Genomic DNA, 16,370 nt, shown 5'->3' on the forward strand with positions numbered 1-16,370 from the left:
ACAAAATGCTTGCCCATGCCTGGAAATGTGCTCATGCATAAAAAGGCATAGCAAGAGTTGAAAAAACCCTTTCCATGTCCATTTTCTCAACACTGTGATCAGGCGTTCCAATAACTCTTATAATTTCTAAAAGTGATGTGCAAAATGGTAACATAAATGTGAATTGCAGTTCGTCTTTAACCTGTGGAGAAAGATGGCCAAGACATTGTTGCGGAAATGGCTCAGTACACCTGTAGTAATTAGTCCCGAACAGTTTCACTGGAAGGGACGAGAGGTTTGCTCTCCGTCTGTCCATACCACCTGTGGTTTTTCAGACTTTTCTCCCATACCCTTTAACATGTTCAACTGAAACTTGGTACACGGTTTTATTTTGATAAGGTACAGAACAAGTTCGAGTTTCAGGGTGTTTTGTCCATTTTTTCCACAGAGTTATGCCCGTTTTGGACTTTGAAAATATCACACATTATATATGGCTCGGTGTTGAACTGCCCTGATTACACCCCACTGCTTTACACCCATTGGCTGGACAACTGGCCTGACTCAACTCCGATAAAAACATGCACCACCATTGCATGACGCAGCACACCTGGCAGGCCTCAGGCCTTAGGCCTGGGTGTTAGTCCATGGTCCAGTGCAATTGGAATGGTACCAGGTATATAACCACGATGTATAAAATACACACAGAAGCCGTACGCATGTTTTTGCTTCATGTATGTACATCGGGTTATTTGTAATATGAAATAGGTAAAGCCTAGAATATAATGAAACACGATGGGTGAGAAAGGTTCCTCTTCTTCATTTTGGTTCCAGTATCGGCTCGAGCGTGCGTGAAAGCAAACTCATTTTTAGCTCCAGTTTGTTATCCTAGATCTCTATATTGGCTTTGAGTCTACAAAAGATATCAGTAAATGAAAATTGCTTTTCCATTTATTTTGTAAAATAGACCCAAACACGGTGGGTGTTGGGATTTCTTCTTCTTTATTGCGACTAATAGGGAACATGCATTGCAAAGCAATTCTTGCTCTTGTTTATGAGTAAGTGTTCAGATAAGTGTGAGGTGATTTTACGTGATATTGAAAATCCGTCGTTATCCATATAGCCAGACTCTATCTACCCTCTCCTAATGTTTGTGTATAAAACCATTGCATCCTCAAATCCCTTTTAAGTGCTCTTTCCCCTCTGTAATCTGTATGACATGCCCTTTTGAGGAGAATAACTTTTTTATTTTTGCACACCGCAAAAGGCACCAAATTACATGCAAATCGGCTGCCGGAGAGCTTCGGGGCGACTTGCAGAGACATGGCCTCTGCGCGAGTGACGCACGCACAGTCATTGGGTGCAGAGAGGATAGTCAGGCGACGTCATGGGGCGGGGTGTAGGCAGAGGCTATAAAGGCAAACACAAGCTGGAAGCCGGGAGAGAAGAGGCGATGAAATGTACCCACAGCTGTGCCTCCTGCCTCCAGACCTCCACTTAACGCTGACAAGCCCACACTCTGGAGTTGCCATCTTTGGCCACCAGCCAGCTTTTGCTGTACTGAATTGTACAGAGTCAGGGTCAAGCTATGTGCTGTCACATGCAGCCATGGAATTTTGATCCTGTCACCTACTCTTGTCTGTCCCTTGTGGTGCAAGTTTGTATGGGCCCGAAGTTAGGTAATTAAGGAAACTACTGATCGTCCGTTGTCTGAAGGGGCGCAGCACACGTTGTTTTCTTCATTACCATTCTTTGCGCCTTTTTCTATCCCCATCCCCAGTGCTTGTTCAATACACACCATTTACAATCCAATTAGTATCCAAGTGATTTGAATTGCTGTGGTTGCATAAATCCGTTAAACGACAGATTGGGCTTGTGGCGAGCAACGCCGTATTAGTGGGCCTGCATCCGGCGACCTCTGCTCAGGTTGCTAATTGGGGAATCAGACGTGAAGCAGCTCAAGCTTGGCTTGTCTTGATTTAGTCCAACCAGATGTCATTGCACCACCACCTCACAGTGATCAGCATAATTACGGGTGAGTTTTTTTTTCTGTGACTTATTTTTAGCAGCATTATAAATATTTTAACACAATATTATCAAATTTCTATTTAATGTGTGGTTGTAAAAGGTTTGCTGCAATCATGTGTTTTTATTACGTCTTGTAGCCAAAATGTTTCCCATAGCAATGGATCAACAATTGTATAATGGAAGTCAATGGAAAAAAAAATAGGGTTCCATAATATACGGAATTTCACTTTATGTACAACTTTTCAAGAATATATATACTCTTGCAAATTGAGGATAGATGTGTTGGTTTGTCCATCGTTTTACAACGTCCTTCTAATCCGAGGAAAAGCATATGAGTGTCCCTCATGTCCCTGTCATGCATGTATTTATTATTTGTACAAGCTGCTCCCAAAATGAGCCTTAGATGCTGTCGGTAAAAGGATAAATCAAAAGGCCAGGAATATGTTGTCATACCTCACGAATGACACTACGTTCTTTTTCCTTCCACTCCTCTTCGTTGAGTTCCAAAGTGCAGTGGATGACAACCTCTTGTTCTCGGGATCCTCGGATGAACAACCTGCAGAATTGGTGGTGCTTGTGAACTTTGAAACAAAATAAAAGGTGAAAAAGCTCAATTTTTTCTTTCTTGCCATCACCAAAACAAAATGAGGGATAATAGTGAAGAAAGAATATTCGAAGGAGAGAGCAACATGAGGGAAAGTGAAGGATCAATACCTTTGCCATTTTAACTACATAATGTAGATGACCATTCAAATCTGTGACATCTAATAAATAAGATTCATCGGATGTCTGTCTGTTCACATTTTTTGCAAGAATCGCTGAACCGACAACCACCAAATTTGGCATACAGCCCAAGTCCGATCCACGGATTGTCCAAAAGCGTATTTTAATCCACCACCTGAACCTTTAAAGATTACGTTTCTGGCTTTTTCATTTATATGCAATCTCATTGGTTAACAGATATCACGTGACATAACACAGCCAAAGGCCAGCACACCTAATTAGTCGAGCTGTGTCTAGCAGCTATTGGCTCACTGAACAGCTGGCCTGACCACACATAATTGGAACCTAACTAAATAAATAATACGTTCACCTTTTTCGTGCTGCGGTAAGCCAAAGCGATCTGCTACGGTAAGTGGTGTACAGTATGTTCCGATTCACAATCAAATCAAGATCAACAACATAGCAAGAGAAAAAACCACCTCCAATGAATAAAAGCCAAACACCATGATGGAAGCAAAGACGTGAAAGGCAAAGAGAACAATTGAGAAAAGTTTTTTTTACGAGAAGAGAAAGACCTCAAGCCATTGCGACCTGAAAACAAAGTTAATATATAGATGATAGCAAGAGAGATTAAAACAAAAAAAAAACACTCTGATGAAGCCAACAAAGGGTGAAAACAAAACCACATGTTTAAAAATACCACAGCAATATTCTACCACGAACAAAGGAAACAAAAGCAAAATAATTGAGCTCCACCCTCCAGGGAAAGATAAGCTTGAAAATTTCTGGAAAGGAATCTAAGAGGACCCAAGATAACACAACAAGGAGGCAGATTGGATCCAAAACTTGGAAAACAAAAAGCAACACCCATAGTAAATGCCTCGAGTGATGTAAAAATAAAACAACTATTAGAAATTCCAAACTTTTAAATCCCAGGCCTGGATGGAATTCCAAATTTCTGGCTAAAGCAACTCGATGCTCTCCATAATTATTATACTTGAGCATTCAACAAACTTATCCAAATGGAACAGGCCTTGGATAAGTGGCTCATAGAAGGTAACACCTTCGTCATTCCAAAATATGAGGAAACACAACAACCTCGCAAATATAGACCAATTACATTCTACCAACAACATATAAACTTCTGATGGAAATCAAAGAAACGATGTACAACCACCTAGGAACGTAAAAGAGGATGCTACGGAAAAACAGACAACTGACTAAGAAACAAGGCTATGCTGGAAAACTGTAAAACGAGAAGAACCAAATCGTCCACAGCATGGATAGACGAAAAAAAGCTTTCAATAGTGTTCCACATTATTGGATGATAAAATGCATGCAATTTAAAAGATAAACCCCCAGATAATCAAACTGATTGAGAAAGTAATGCAGTTCTCAAATAACATTGATATTACAGCACTCGGAAGGAAACATCAAAATACCAGGAGTGAAGATACGTTGTGGGATTGCCCATGTTGCCCCTCCTGTTTTACCGAGCCCTGGAGCCACTGAATAACCTCATTAATGAGCAAGGACATGGATACATCGTAACATTCAACAAGAGAATGTCCAACAAGACAGGAAAGCTGACACATCTACTGTAGGTCCACATGGGTGATCTCAAATTCTTTGAACCAAAAGATGAAAAATTGGCAGAACAACTGAAATTTGTGAAATGGTACTCCAACAACATTCAAATGCAATTTGGCCGAGATAAGTGTGACAAGTGCACATTCATATGAGGTACACCAACAAAAACGGATAACATTAAAAAATAACAAAAAAATAAAAAAAAATAAAAAAACGACCTGATACAACAACACAAGAACAACACAACGAAGCATCATACAAATACCTCGGAGTAAAAGAGGGCCACCAAATAGAAACAAACAAATGCACAAAACGATTAACAAAGAATACCTGCGTAGAATGATTCTGATCGTGAAAACATACCTCTCCCCAAGAAACAAAATCAAAGCCATAAACAAACTAGTAGTACCAGTATTCCAATAGAGCCACGGAATACTAAACTGGCCACAAGCGGAAATCAATGAACTAGATATCAAAACAAGGAAACTCCTCACTACCCACAAAAATCAGTGCATGCCGAGAATGTACCTGCCGAGACAAGAACGAGGTAGCGGCATGATGGAATTCAACCAAGTGCACAGAATGACCGTCAGATTGGCTGAAGATGTGAAAAGTTCAACAGCTTACAGCATCCAATGTGTGTGCAAACCCAAAGAAGATAGCAAGCCAGAAAAGGAATCCCTAACCCACCGAGCCAATTTTTTTTTTCAAAAACAGGTGCGAAGAGATGTTACACATGAAACCGAAACAGCAACAACTACAAAAAAAAGACAAAAGAAAAACATAAAAGTGAAATACCAACAGGTATACACCGACAACTGAGAGAATGACAAAATAGCAGGAAAGTAAAAAAAGGAATTGGACAGACTGGGCATAGACAAACAAGGCTCATCAGAATGGCTAAGAGGTGAGCTCAACCGGGATGGAGAACGAATCATTATTAATACCCAAAACCAGGGACACGACACAAATGGCTTTAAGAAAATGGAGTGACTGAGTTAATCGGACAAGTGTGGGTTCTGCACGGTAGAAACAGAAAGCACGAGCCACCTCCTATCGGGAAGTAAAAAAAACTCATGTCAGAACAGCTGCACACAGAGGTGCAACAGGGTATGCAGAGTAATTCACTAGCACATCTGCAAAAATTTCGATATCCCAGTCCCAGAAAACTCATGCAAACATGAAGAAAAAGTGATGATCGAGTTAAAGGAAGTTACGGTCACATACGACTTCATGTTGCCATTGAGCGTGAACATAGAAAACAAAGCATTGCGACGGGATATTGTAATTAGGTCGAAATAAAGAAAAAAACGGCATTGCTAATTGAGGTGTCCGTTCCCAGAGATTTTGGCCTAAACAATGCAGAAATCAAGAAAATGACCAAATACCATGACCTCAAAAATGAAGTGAAAGGATCCTAGAATCTGAAGAGCATCAAAATTGTACCAGTGATCATTGGAGCAATTGGAATGACGAAGAAGAAAAACAATCCCTGGCACTATTAATACAAAGAAACTGCATTTGGAGGCTGTCTGGGGCTCAGTGATGATCCTGAAAAGAACCCTTGGAACAAAACTTTAAGAACAGCAGAACTTCACAGCCTAGTCCATAAATCGTAATCCTCCCCCCCCCCCCCCACTCTTATACCAAAATGGAGGTGGATACTTTGAGACCTGGGAGGACTAAGTTTTACCTTCTGAAAACCAGATAAGGAGATAGCAACACACACACACACACACACACACACACACACACACACACACACACACACACACACACACACACACACACACACACACACACACACACCTATATGTACATTGATACCACAGAAAAAGGTGCCATTCCAGTGATTGCCACACGTTTGTCCCACAAGCCTCGCCCATCCTGATAATATAGTCTTTTTCATTACTACAACACAGCCAGAGAGCTATAACTTGCAGTTGGGAAATTGAATTTTAAAAGTTAGTTCTCCAACCAGAGCATTGATCACTGTGATGTCACTATCGACACCGAGCTCTTCTGAAACCCCTCTTGGGCACTTGCAGCATTCATTTAAAGCCATAATTGCGGGTTCATTGCCACGAGCAATAATAACTGAGCACAGCTGTGAACATGTTTCACCCTTGTTGGGGTTAATAAGCAGAATGCAGTTCCCCCTAGCGTGGCTTGAACGTCCTTTTTGACAAGCCACGATGTTTTTATTTTCATTTTTGCACCTCTCTCAATGTCAACCAATTTGGATTCAAAATAGGTACAAATTTGCAATTTGGCTGAAGTTGAGCACATATGGTAGCAATGTCTTGTTGATGATGATAGCACATATACTGCACCTGCTGCATTCTATGAGAGTGACCTGGAGCATCCCCTCACTCAGCTTGCTGTCCTTCAACCAAAGGTCAATGTCACATGGTGAGCTCCGTGGGGGGAAGAATGGCTTGCACCTACAAGGGATAAAGAAAGCAATGAATGAAGACTGAAAACATTATCATCATTGCTTGGTAGAAAAGGATTGAATATCGATCGAGCTACTCCAGAAGGTGAAAGGGTAATGCAACAGAAGGTAACATACCGCATTTTATAGTTGGGCAGTGTGTGCTTCTTGCGGATTGCTTTGCGGAGCTGATTCTCAATGATGGATGTGAGCTGAGGAAGGGGTCGACCCTCAAAATGAGACTTCACCTCAAAACGGATATCGGGCTCTTCGATGAAAGTGAATGACCAGTGTGTAAAGGGATGGCGGCTGAAGCGTAGCCTAATACGCCCTGCTACCCGAGTCACTTTCACAAACAGGTAAGCCGACTTTCCAAACACCAACTCTGCATCAATTCCAAGGTGGAAGCCTCCACCATATTCCAAATCCACCTGCCAATTACAAGATCATCACAAAAATAGAACATCAGATAACTTTTAAACTTCAATGTTATCGACCACTATGGTGACATCAATGAAGAGGTGAGATAAGCATGTTCTCAATCACGCAGGTAAATAGTGCAATGTTCAATGAAAACGCACAATACCGAGTAGAGTTATTGTGACATTTCCAGTGAATTACATTGTTCATCCGATAAACCGGTGCAGATATTTCGTTAAATAAAACATTGCATCGGCATACTAAACTGCCCATTCCAAGCCAAATAGCTCATCACAGGAAAGCCGACAAATTTGTTCATTTCTCACATAATCCCCCCTCCATAACCATATTTTCTACCCCCCATTAACCCTCCATGACAGAATGGCCTCAAGGTATGCACACTCACCTCTGAGCCATCTAGCCTGGGTTTTAAACCCATTACAGATAAAAACTGTCATCCCAGTGTTTCACATGGAGGGTGATTCATCAATGTGTGTGCCGTCCCTCAGATGGACGTTAAATTGGGCGTCCCATCTGTCGGCATTCGTTGGTGGACGTTGAAGATGACACGGTGTCCTTTGCGAAGAGTTGGCGAGCTATCGCCGGCATCATGAACAAATTACAAATTCCTGTTCTAACTACTGCTAAGAAGGCAATGGCAAACCACCCAACATAACCCTTTCCAAGAAACTACTTTGGCAGTACTGAACCTACCTTTGGGCAGACCATCAGAACACAAATACAAATTAACCATTCCCAGAGAGCACACCCTTTTCCAAGTCTCCAGTTTATCCTTTCTGAGAGTTTGCAGTTGTACCCATCTTGTTCACCCCTTGTGTCCTCCCCCATCCATTATTTCACAAAGTTTCCTTCTATTTTGGCCCTCATCCCTGCTGTTGGTGTGTTCCCCCCTCTCTTTATACTGTCTCTTTCCATTGGTCACCAAAGATAGATGCAAGTTATGTATTCACTCGTTTGTCTGTCCGTCCGTCTGCGAGTAGGATATCTCAACGAGTTAAAGATGGAATCAGACAAAACTTGGTGAACGTATTGGGTGCGTGACAAGGATGAATTCACTCAATTTTGGTGAAGACGAGAATTTAAATTTTTTTTTTAAAGTGATTCTTCACCATTGAGAGACATAGCACAACATCTCTAATAGTTGTGGACAGGTTACGACGAAAAACTCGGTGAATGAGTTTGGTAGGAGACAAGATTCTGTTTAAGGTGTGGATGGAGATCCGGCCTATCAGTGGGATACAAAACGTAAACTGTTCAGCCTGGCGGAGGTATGTGTTCTATCGAATGCTGGTCCAGTTTGTTCTGTTAAGTTCTGATCTGTTTTGAGTTCTAGATCCTGCACAAGCCTTTGGCAAAATGTCAATTACAAATCTGTTGATAAAGTTATTAAAGGAATGCAATACAGGGCCAGCTGAAAATACTGACATGTTAGTATAGGGTGGCGCACAAAATGTCACATTTACAACGGACAAGTTTAAATGTGTACAAAGTAACAACGTACTCGTCAAATATCAACGATAGCCATTGAAGATTGTAATGAATAACATGTTCAATGTGACATACCTTACCATTGCCATTCGCTGGACTGTGTGTCACATTGTACCTTGAACTAAATGCCACTGGCATCCCAAACATAGTGATCAGAATATGGTGGTGGAACTGCTGCATGGATACAAAACTTTTCTCAACCTTCCCTGCAATGGGCCGCATGCTGAATCCAGCTACAAACAAAATGTCAGAAGGTGTCCCGATGGTTGATATCTTCACTATGGGTTTCAGGAGAGCTTGAAAAGTTTTCGATTTTCCACATAGTTAAACATGTGCAAACCATTCATCCATTCCATCCATCGGGACCATCCTCTTTGTAGAGCATTGGTGCTGCCCAAGCCGACTCCTTGGCTATTGGACACAATCCTGGACGGGTCGCCACTCCGACACAGGATACCAGCATGCTGGCACTCATTTTGCCGACCTCAGAAGGATGACAGGCGGTCAACCCCACCTGGTATATAATTCAACAGCCGAGTGGGGTTTGAACTCAAGATCATAGGATCCCAAGCCCACCACCCTTACCATGAAGCCAACACCAGGCTTTCTGCAAACCAATTAGCTGTAATTTAATTTTCTCCATGATGAAAAGGTCATGGGGGAATTTGTACCTACACAGCATGCAGCTTTATGATAGAAGAGATGGACATATGAGCATAATAGTATTGTATGTGAGATTCAACTCTGGGATCACAGAATCATGAAATTGGGGCTCCAAGGGGAACGTCAAACAGCGGATTCTATGGGGTTTTTTCTTCATATTTCTACAAAAGAGTCTCGAGAAAAGCATATTACAGCAAGCAAAGCAATGACTTTTGACAAGCAGAAGTTGTCTTGAGGAGAATTCCTACTCAAACGGTCCCAATATCAGAACATTATTTGATACTACCTAACTATGTATCCCAAGATCTGTAAGAGACTGCATGGTGGTGTATTGGTACACATACATGGCAAGTGACCCGGATTTTACGGGTGTGACCGGTTTTGTTCGTGAAAACCCACAGATCCGTTTTAATGTGGTCAAAACCCATATTGTATGGAAAGTACGATTTTAAAAACACAATGTTGTACTTCCATTCCACTCACAAGGATCAACGTACAGCCTGTTAAGACCTGTAGTCGATATGCAAGGTATCACTGGTCATGACATCTAGTGTCTCGTCTATTGGCTGCGTGGCGTCATGGAGTTTGCCTCACCGAAGGCCACATCGATGTCCTCCAGGATTCCGAAAACAGTATCACGTCACTTCCGATCACGCCGACCATCTTGCCGGCGCCACGAATCAAATCGATCTGCCATTTCCAATTCGCTCTTCCACTTCTTGGTGATATTTATCAGTCCTTTCGAGTATGTATTTTAAATGGCAGGATTTGATTTGATTCAGATAGTTTTCATTCCGACAATATGTCAACAAATTACCAAATTCAAGCTGTGATAAAAAAAAAGATAAAATAGGCTACATGAACCATCTTATAACAAAGAACTGGAGTTACAGGTTTGAGTACAGTGCAGTATCCCATCCTCCTATTTTATTGGTTGGAGGGCAGTATCACATTTCATGAACGTTTATTACCGTTTGAATTTGGAATGGTAATTTGGGGCATGAGATATCGTTTATGTTGTTGTTTCGTATGCAGCCTGTGCCTGCTGGTTGCATCATTTTTTTCTGGAGGCGGGATTGTGCCACTGATGCAGTGCCCCTGTAACAGTACTCATTTTGCTGACCTTGGAAATATGAAAGACTGAGTCAACCCACCTGATATTATTTCAACGGCATGACAAGAGCTCCAACTCGAGACCCTAAGATCTTAAAACAGCCACCTTAACTGTTAAGCCAACGCCAGGTTTGTATCGTTGATGAGAAGGGTACACCGGGAGCCATGATTTTGCCTTCTGTTTCCAGTAGTTCAGCACGTATACTTGTCCTTCCTCACAGTAATGCCGAAGAGGAAAGTATCTCCTCACAAATTCGCAAGGACAAGATCGATTGCTGAAGGCGCTTGTCAAATGAGGTCATCTGCTCTCCTCACATGCAAAACCAACTCCTTACTGTAAAACCCCCAACCCTCTCTGGTCATAAGTTTGATCCTCTGATAGGATCGCGTCAGAAAGGCCAAGAAAGCCTGTGGTGAATACAATGCCGAGCACAGTCACATGAAGAGACTCGTCCGTCAAGTTGGGGCCATGGTCAGTTTGATTGATCTGTTTGGTGATTCATGATCGTTGAGACGAGTCGATACTTAGACTGTAATGGAAAGTAAACATTTGACATGAGTTCTGAACAGTTGCAAGATCACCTTGTCAATAAACGACTATCTCGGTATTCTGGTGTATTTTGTGTCATTGATGACATCTCGTAAAGCGTTTTACCATGTTTGGTAAAAAAAAATTAAAAAGTAAAATAAAAACCCGTTTTCGATTCCCACCAACTCGAGTTTCATCACCTCCAACTTGCCATGTATGGGTACAGTACAGTACAGTACAGTACAATGGTTGGTAAATCCTGTATGCACTGCGTGTCAAACTCCTCATGAGAGACTGCTAGATATTGTATTGATAGCGAACGTAGTGAGCTTCATACTTGACGCGTGCACATGAGAGAATAGGAAACAACAACAACAACAACAACAACACAATACCCTGGCAATTTGGAATCCGTGTCATTGGCTATGACCCTTTTGCTTCTGTTTTATTTTTTTGCTTCTGGTTTTTGGCATGGGGAATGATGCATGCCGGGAGATAAAGGCATCGTCGGAGACATGAAAGACCCAAATATCAGACATGGTGTATATTTCCTCCACTGATTTTAATAAAGATATCTCCCGCATCATCAAAAAATAATTTTTCATCGTGATTTACATTATTTGATCGCCAATCCCGAATCCAGGCCAAAGTAACCGGAAATTGCGTATACAGTTGTGAACAAGTTATAGTTAAAGTCAGAAGCGAATGTAAGAAGAATTCCACGTTCGCTTCTAGTATTTATTTTTTCAGATGAGATCCTGTTCTCGGCGGTGTAGTTGTTGTGAAGGTAATGTTGAGGTAATATTTATTTTTTCAGATGAGATCCTGTTCTAGGCGGTGTAGTTGTTGTTGTGAAGGTAATGTTGAGGTAATATGCAGTAGTGTTATCACGGTTATAGAAATGCACAAATAATTAATTTGATCTATAGTATACCCAATCACACCTTTATGACTAAAAAATTAACAACAAAACTTGAGAGTAAATACTCCAGCAGTTTTAAGTCTACCTAATTTTATAATAAAGATATCTCCCGCATCATCAAAAAATAATGTTTAATCGTGATTTACATTATTTGATTGCTGATCCCGAATCCAGGCCGAAGTAACCGGAAATTGCGTATATAGTTGTGAACAAGTTATAGGTAAAGTCAGAAGCGAATGTAAGAAGAATTCCACGTTCGCTTCTAGTATTTATTTTTTCAGATGAGATCCTGTTCTAGGCGGTGTAGTTGTTGTTGTGAAGCTAATGTTGAGGTAATATGCAGTAGTGTTATCACGGTTATAGAAATGCACAAATAATTAATTTGATCTATAGTATACCCAATCACACCTTTATGACTAAAAAATTAACAACAAAACTTGAGAGTAAATACTCCAGCAGTTTTAAGTCGACCTAATTTTATAATAAAGATATCTCCCGCATCATCAAAAAATAATGTTTAATCGTGATTTACATTATTTGATTGCTGATCCCGAATCCAGGCCGAAGTAACCGGAAATTGCAGCATCGAATGTAAGAAGAATTCTACGTTCGCTTCTAGGCTTTGCCTATTCCATATTACAGTACAGTACAGTACAGTACAGTGTTAATGCCTGAATGTGCTGCATGTCAAATTATTTATGAGACAGTTCGGTGGTGTATTGGTACAGTACAGTACAATGTCAATGCTTGTATGCACTGAGTGTGAAATTCTTTATAAGAGACTGTCAGGTGGTGTATTGGTACAGATAGATGTTAATGCATGTGTACAATTTGATTTGGAATTAATTGTTTGTTATACGGTAAATGCGAGTTGAGGTGAGATGTTTGATCTCCAGGTAGATCAAAGCAAAAATAAACCAATTTGTAATGTTGTAGAGAACGTATACTTTAATCTGTGTGAAAAGATCACCAGAGTTTGAGAGATTTCTGGTTAATTTTGGAGCTGGACTGCTGTGAGTATCGCTGATGATTTACCTGATAAACTAGTTTGGACTACACCGCCTGACAGTTGAACAATCGATTGAAGAACCGAAGGGTTGTGTGTCACTATGGACACCTCACATTGTTTGGGAAATGGAACGTACAATTGGTCATGAAAGGCTTTGGACAAACCATTGATAGGGAAAACAAACAAACATTTCTTGGGAAGAGAAAAAAACCTTTGAAACAATATGAATCAAAAGCCACTGAATATGGTCCTATGTAAACCATTCTAGCCAATTTGAATCCAACAATTTGAATAGGGTCCTACGTATACACTTCTAGCCAAATTGAATAGGGTCCTACGGAAACACTTCTAGCCAATTTGAATAGGGTCCTACGTAAACACTTCCAGCCAATTTGAATAGGGTCCTACGTAAACCATTCAAGCCAATTTGAATAGGGTCCTATGTAAACCATTCTAGCCAATTTGAATATGGTGCTACGTAAACCATTCTAGCCAATTTGAATATGGTCCTACGTAAACCATTCTAGCCAATTTGAATAGGGTCCTACGTAAACACTTCTAGCCAATTTGAATAGGGTCCTACGTAAACACTTCTAGCCAATTTGAATAGGGTCCTACGTAAACCATTCTAGCCAATTTGAATAGGGTCCTACGTAAACCATTCTAGCCAATTTGAATAGGGTCCTACGTAAACCATTCTAGCCAATTTGAATAGGGTCCTACGTAAACCATTCTAGCCAATTTGAATAGGGTCCTACGTAAACCATTCTAGCCAATTTGAATAGGGTCCTACGTAAACCATTCTAGCCAATTTGAATAGGGTCCTATGTAAACCATTCTAGCCAATTTGAATAGGGTCCTACGTAAACCATTCTAGCCAATTTGAATATGGTCCTACGTAAACCATTCTAGCCAATTTGAATAGGGTCCTACGTAAACACTTCTAGCCAATTTGAATAGGGTCCTATGTAAACCATTCTAGCCAATTTGAATAGGGTCCTACGTAAACCATTCTAGCCAATTTGAATATGGTCCTACGTAAACCATTCTAGCCAATTTGAATAGGGTCCTACGTAAACACTTCTAGCCAATTTGAATAGGGTCCTACGTAAACACTTCTAACCGATTTGAATCCAACAATTGGAGGAGGGTCCTACGTAAACACTTCAAGCCAATTTGAATAGGGTCCTACGTAAACCATTCTAGCCAATTTGAATATGGTCCTACGTAAACCATTCTAGCCAATTTGAATAGGGTCGTACGTAAACACTTCTAGCCAATTTGAATAGGGTCCTACGTAAACACTTCTAACCGATTTGAATCCAACAATTGGAGGAGGGTCCTACGTAAACACTTCAAGCCAATTTGAATCCAGCAATTTGATGAGGGTCCTATGTAGACCATTCTAGCTAATTTAAATCCAACAATTTGAATAGGGTCCGTCCGACGTGGACCATTCTCACGAATTTGAATCAAAGACAGTTTGAATCCAACAATTTGAATAGAGTCCTACGTAAACACTTCCAGCCAATTTGAATCAAAGACAGTTTGAATCCAGCAATTTGATGAGGGTCCTATGTAGACCATTCTAGCCAATTTGAATGCCAACATTTCACATGGACTAGTTTTATTATTTTTCTTCTTTTTTAAGTTGGAGCTTATGCTTCGACTGTGCCGTGTCATTCAGCACTCCCTCCTGCGCGACAACTCCCAATAAGGACCAGAAAGGTAAATTAAACACCCGGGTGGTATGTAGTAAATCAGGGTCCTGACAGGAATGTGTACAGTAAATGCACCGACCTTCGAGCCATCTAGTCTGAATTTGATTCTGAACAGACTATAAACTGTGGGATCAGCACTTAACCCGAACAGACATCCCCCTGAAAAAAAAAACTCATGCATCTACTTTTGTCATATAACTCATCCACAACTTATTGAAGTATCATGCCATATATCCTTTTTGGCCCTATGGTGAAGAATCTTTTTTTTATTTAAGTTAATATAAAATATTCTCGTATCCAGATGTGGATTTGGATCTTCACCAAAACTGAATCGATTCGTCCTTGTCACACAACCAACCTGTACACCAAGCTTCGTTGATATTCACCCATAACTTGGGGGGGGGGGGAGCGGACACAGGAGGGGGTATAACAGGAACGTATGCAGTGGACAGGGGAAAGGGGGAAAAACACAGGGGGTATGGTGTGTGTGTGTGTGTGTGTGTGTGTGTGTGTGTGTGTGTGTGTGTGTGTGTGTGTGTGTGTGTGTGTGTGGTGTGTCGGACACACGAACACACCTCCAAATCCAGCTGCTCGGGGAATCCGTCCCCCTTTGAGACCGAGGACGCAGGCAGGCGCAAGAGACGCATGGAGCGGAACTCGGGTACGCGCGCTCCCAGGGACACGTCACGGAGCGCGAGCGCCTCGAGCGCGCGTCCGGCTGTGCGTGACCGCAAAATCTCCTCGAACTCCACGCGGATCTTCCCGACGAGCCAACGACGCACGGCGGCCGAGTCCCTGAGCTCCCGGAACACAAAGAACACAACGGCGTTAAGGAAGTCACAGCTCTCCGTGACGCCTCGCTCGCCCCGCTCGGGATCCGCCTGGAGGGACTCGCGAACCGCCGCGCCCTCCTGAACCTTCGGGTGTCGTGGACGACGCGGTTTGGGCTCAGGAGGTCGCTTCAGCAACAGGCGGTAGTAAACCAACAGCTCAACCACGACCGTGACCACAGCTCCAAGGAGCACCGAGAACACGACGGTATAAAACATCATCAGCGATATTACGTTGATTTCACTAATTATGACCATTAATACAGCACGAACACCTTTTGCGCCGGCATCCCATTCACCAAGAACCCAGATCCTCGTCGGCCACACGCCATTGGCTGACGCTGGACCAATCAACGCGCTCGATGCTGCGTCGCGTCACGTTACGTCACGTCACGGTATCACGTGGTTCCTCGTCTTCAAACACACACACGTGTCTTTCAGGGAAACCTTTCAAGCCGCATCCCTTGACCCAGCTCGCAGGAAAACGTCACAAAGCCATTGTCTACTTCCACAAACAATACCATGTCAGTTAATTATTTCAACGGAAATGCGAGGGTCCTCATATAATAACTGTCATCGATTGTTCGGTGCTGTGCACTCCGTTAATATGCAAATATCTGACACGTCATTATTATTATTAATTTTTTTTGTATCCAAAGTGAAGATTCGTGGAAGAGCGAGAACAATGAACGGCTGAGGACGCACGTGAGAACAAAAGGAACAGCAGGAAGAGGTGGGAAAACACAAACAGCAGGGATAAAGGACAAAATATGGAGAGATTTGGGGAAATAAAGGAAGAGGGGAAGGGGAGGACGCACGGGATGGACGGGATGGACAACATGGACACAGAAACAAACTTGAAGGAAGGAGAAACTGGAATGTTCCCAATGGGGACGGATAGTA

The 16,370-nt window shown here is 41.9% G+C and overlaps 1 protein-coding gene across 1 annotated transcript in view; it reads right to left on the reverse strand.

The window, feature by feature from the left end:
- PDZD8 (PDZ domain containing 8) overlaps positions 1-15,809 on the reverse strand; it is a 117,220-nt gene extending 101,411 nt beyond the window's left edge. The window contains exons 1-4 of the mRNA XM_085848041.1: positions 15,213-15,809; positions 6,890-7,182; positions 6,651-6,761; positions 2,458-2,560 (exon numbers count right to left, since the gene is read on the reverse strand). Coding sequence (XP_085704167.1) covers positions 2,458-2,560; positions 6,651-6,761; positions 6,890-7,182; positions 15,213-15,725 — 1,020 coding nt within the window. The 5' untranslated portion in view covers positions 15,726-15,809. The remainder of the gene's footprint in view (positions 1-2,457; positions 2,561-6,650; positions 6,762-6,889; positions 7,183-15,212) is intronic.
- Positions 15,810-16,370: the final 561 nt, after the last annotated feature.

The sequence above is a fragment of the Eptatretus burgeri genome, chromosome 12 (assembly GCF_056783735.1).
Source record: "Eptatretus burgeri isolate ZD-2024b chromosome 12, Ebu_testis_v1, whole genome shotgun sequence".
Lineage (NCBI taxonomy): Eukaryota > Metazoa > Chordata > Myxini > Myxiniformes > Myxinidae > Eptatretus > Eptatretus burgeri.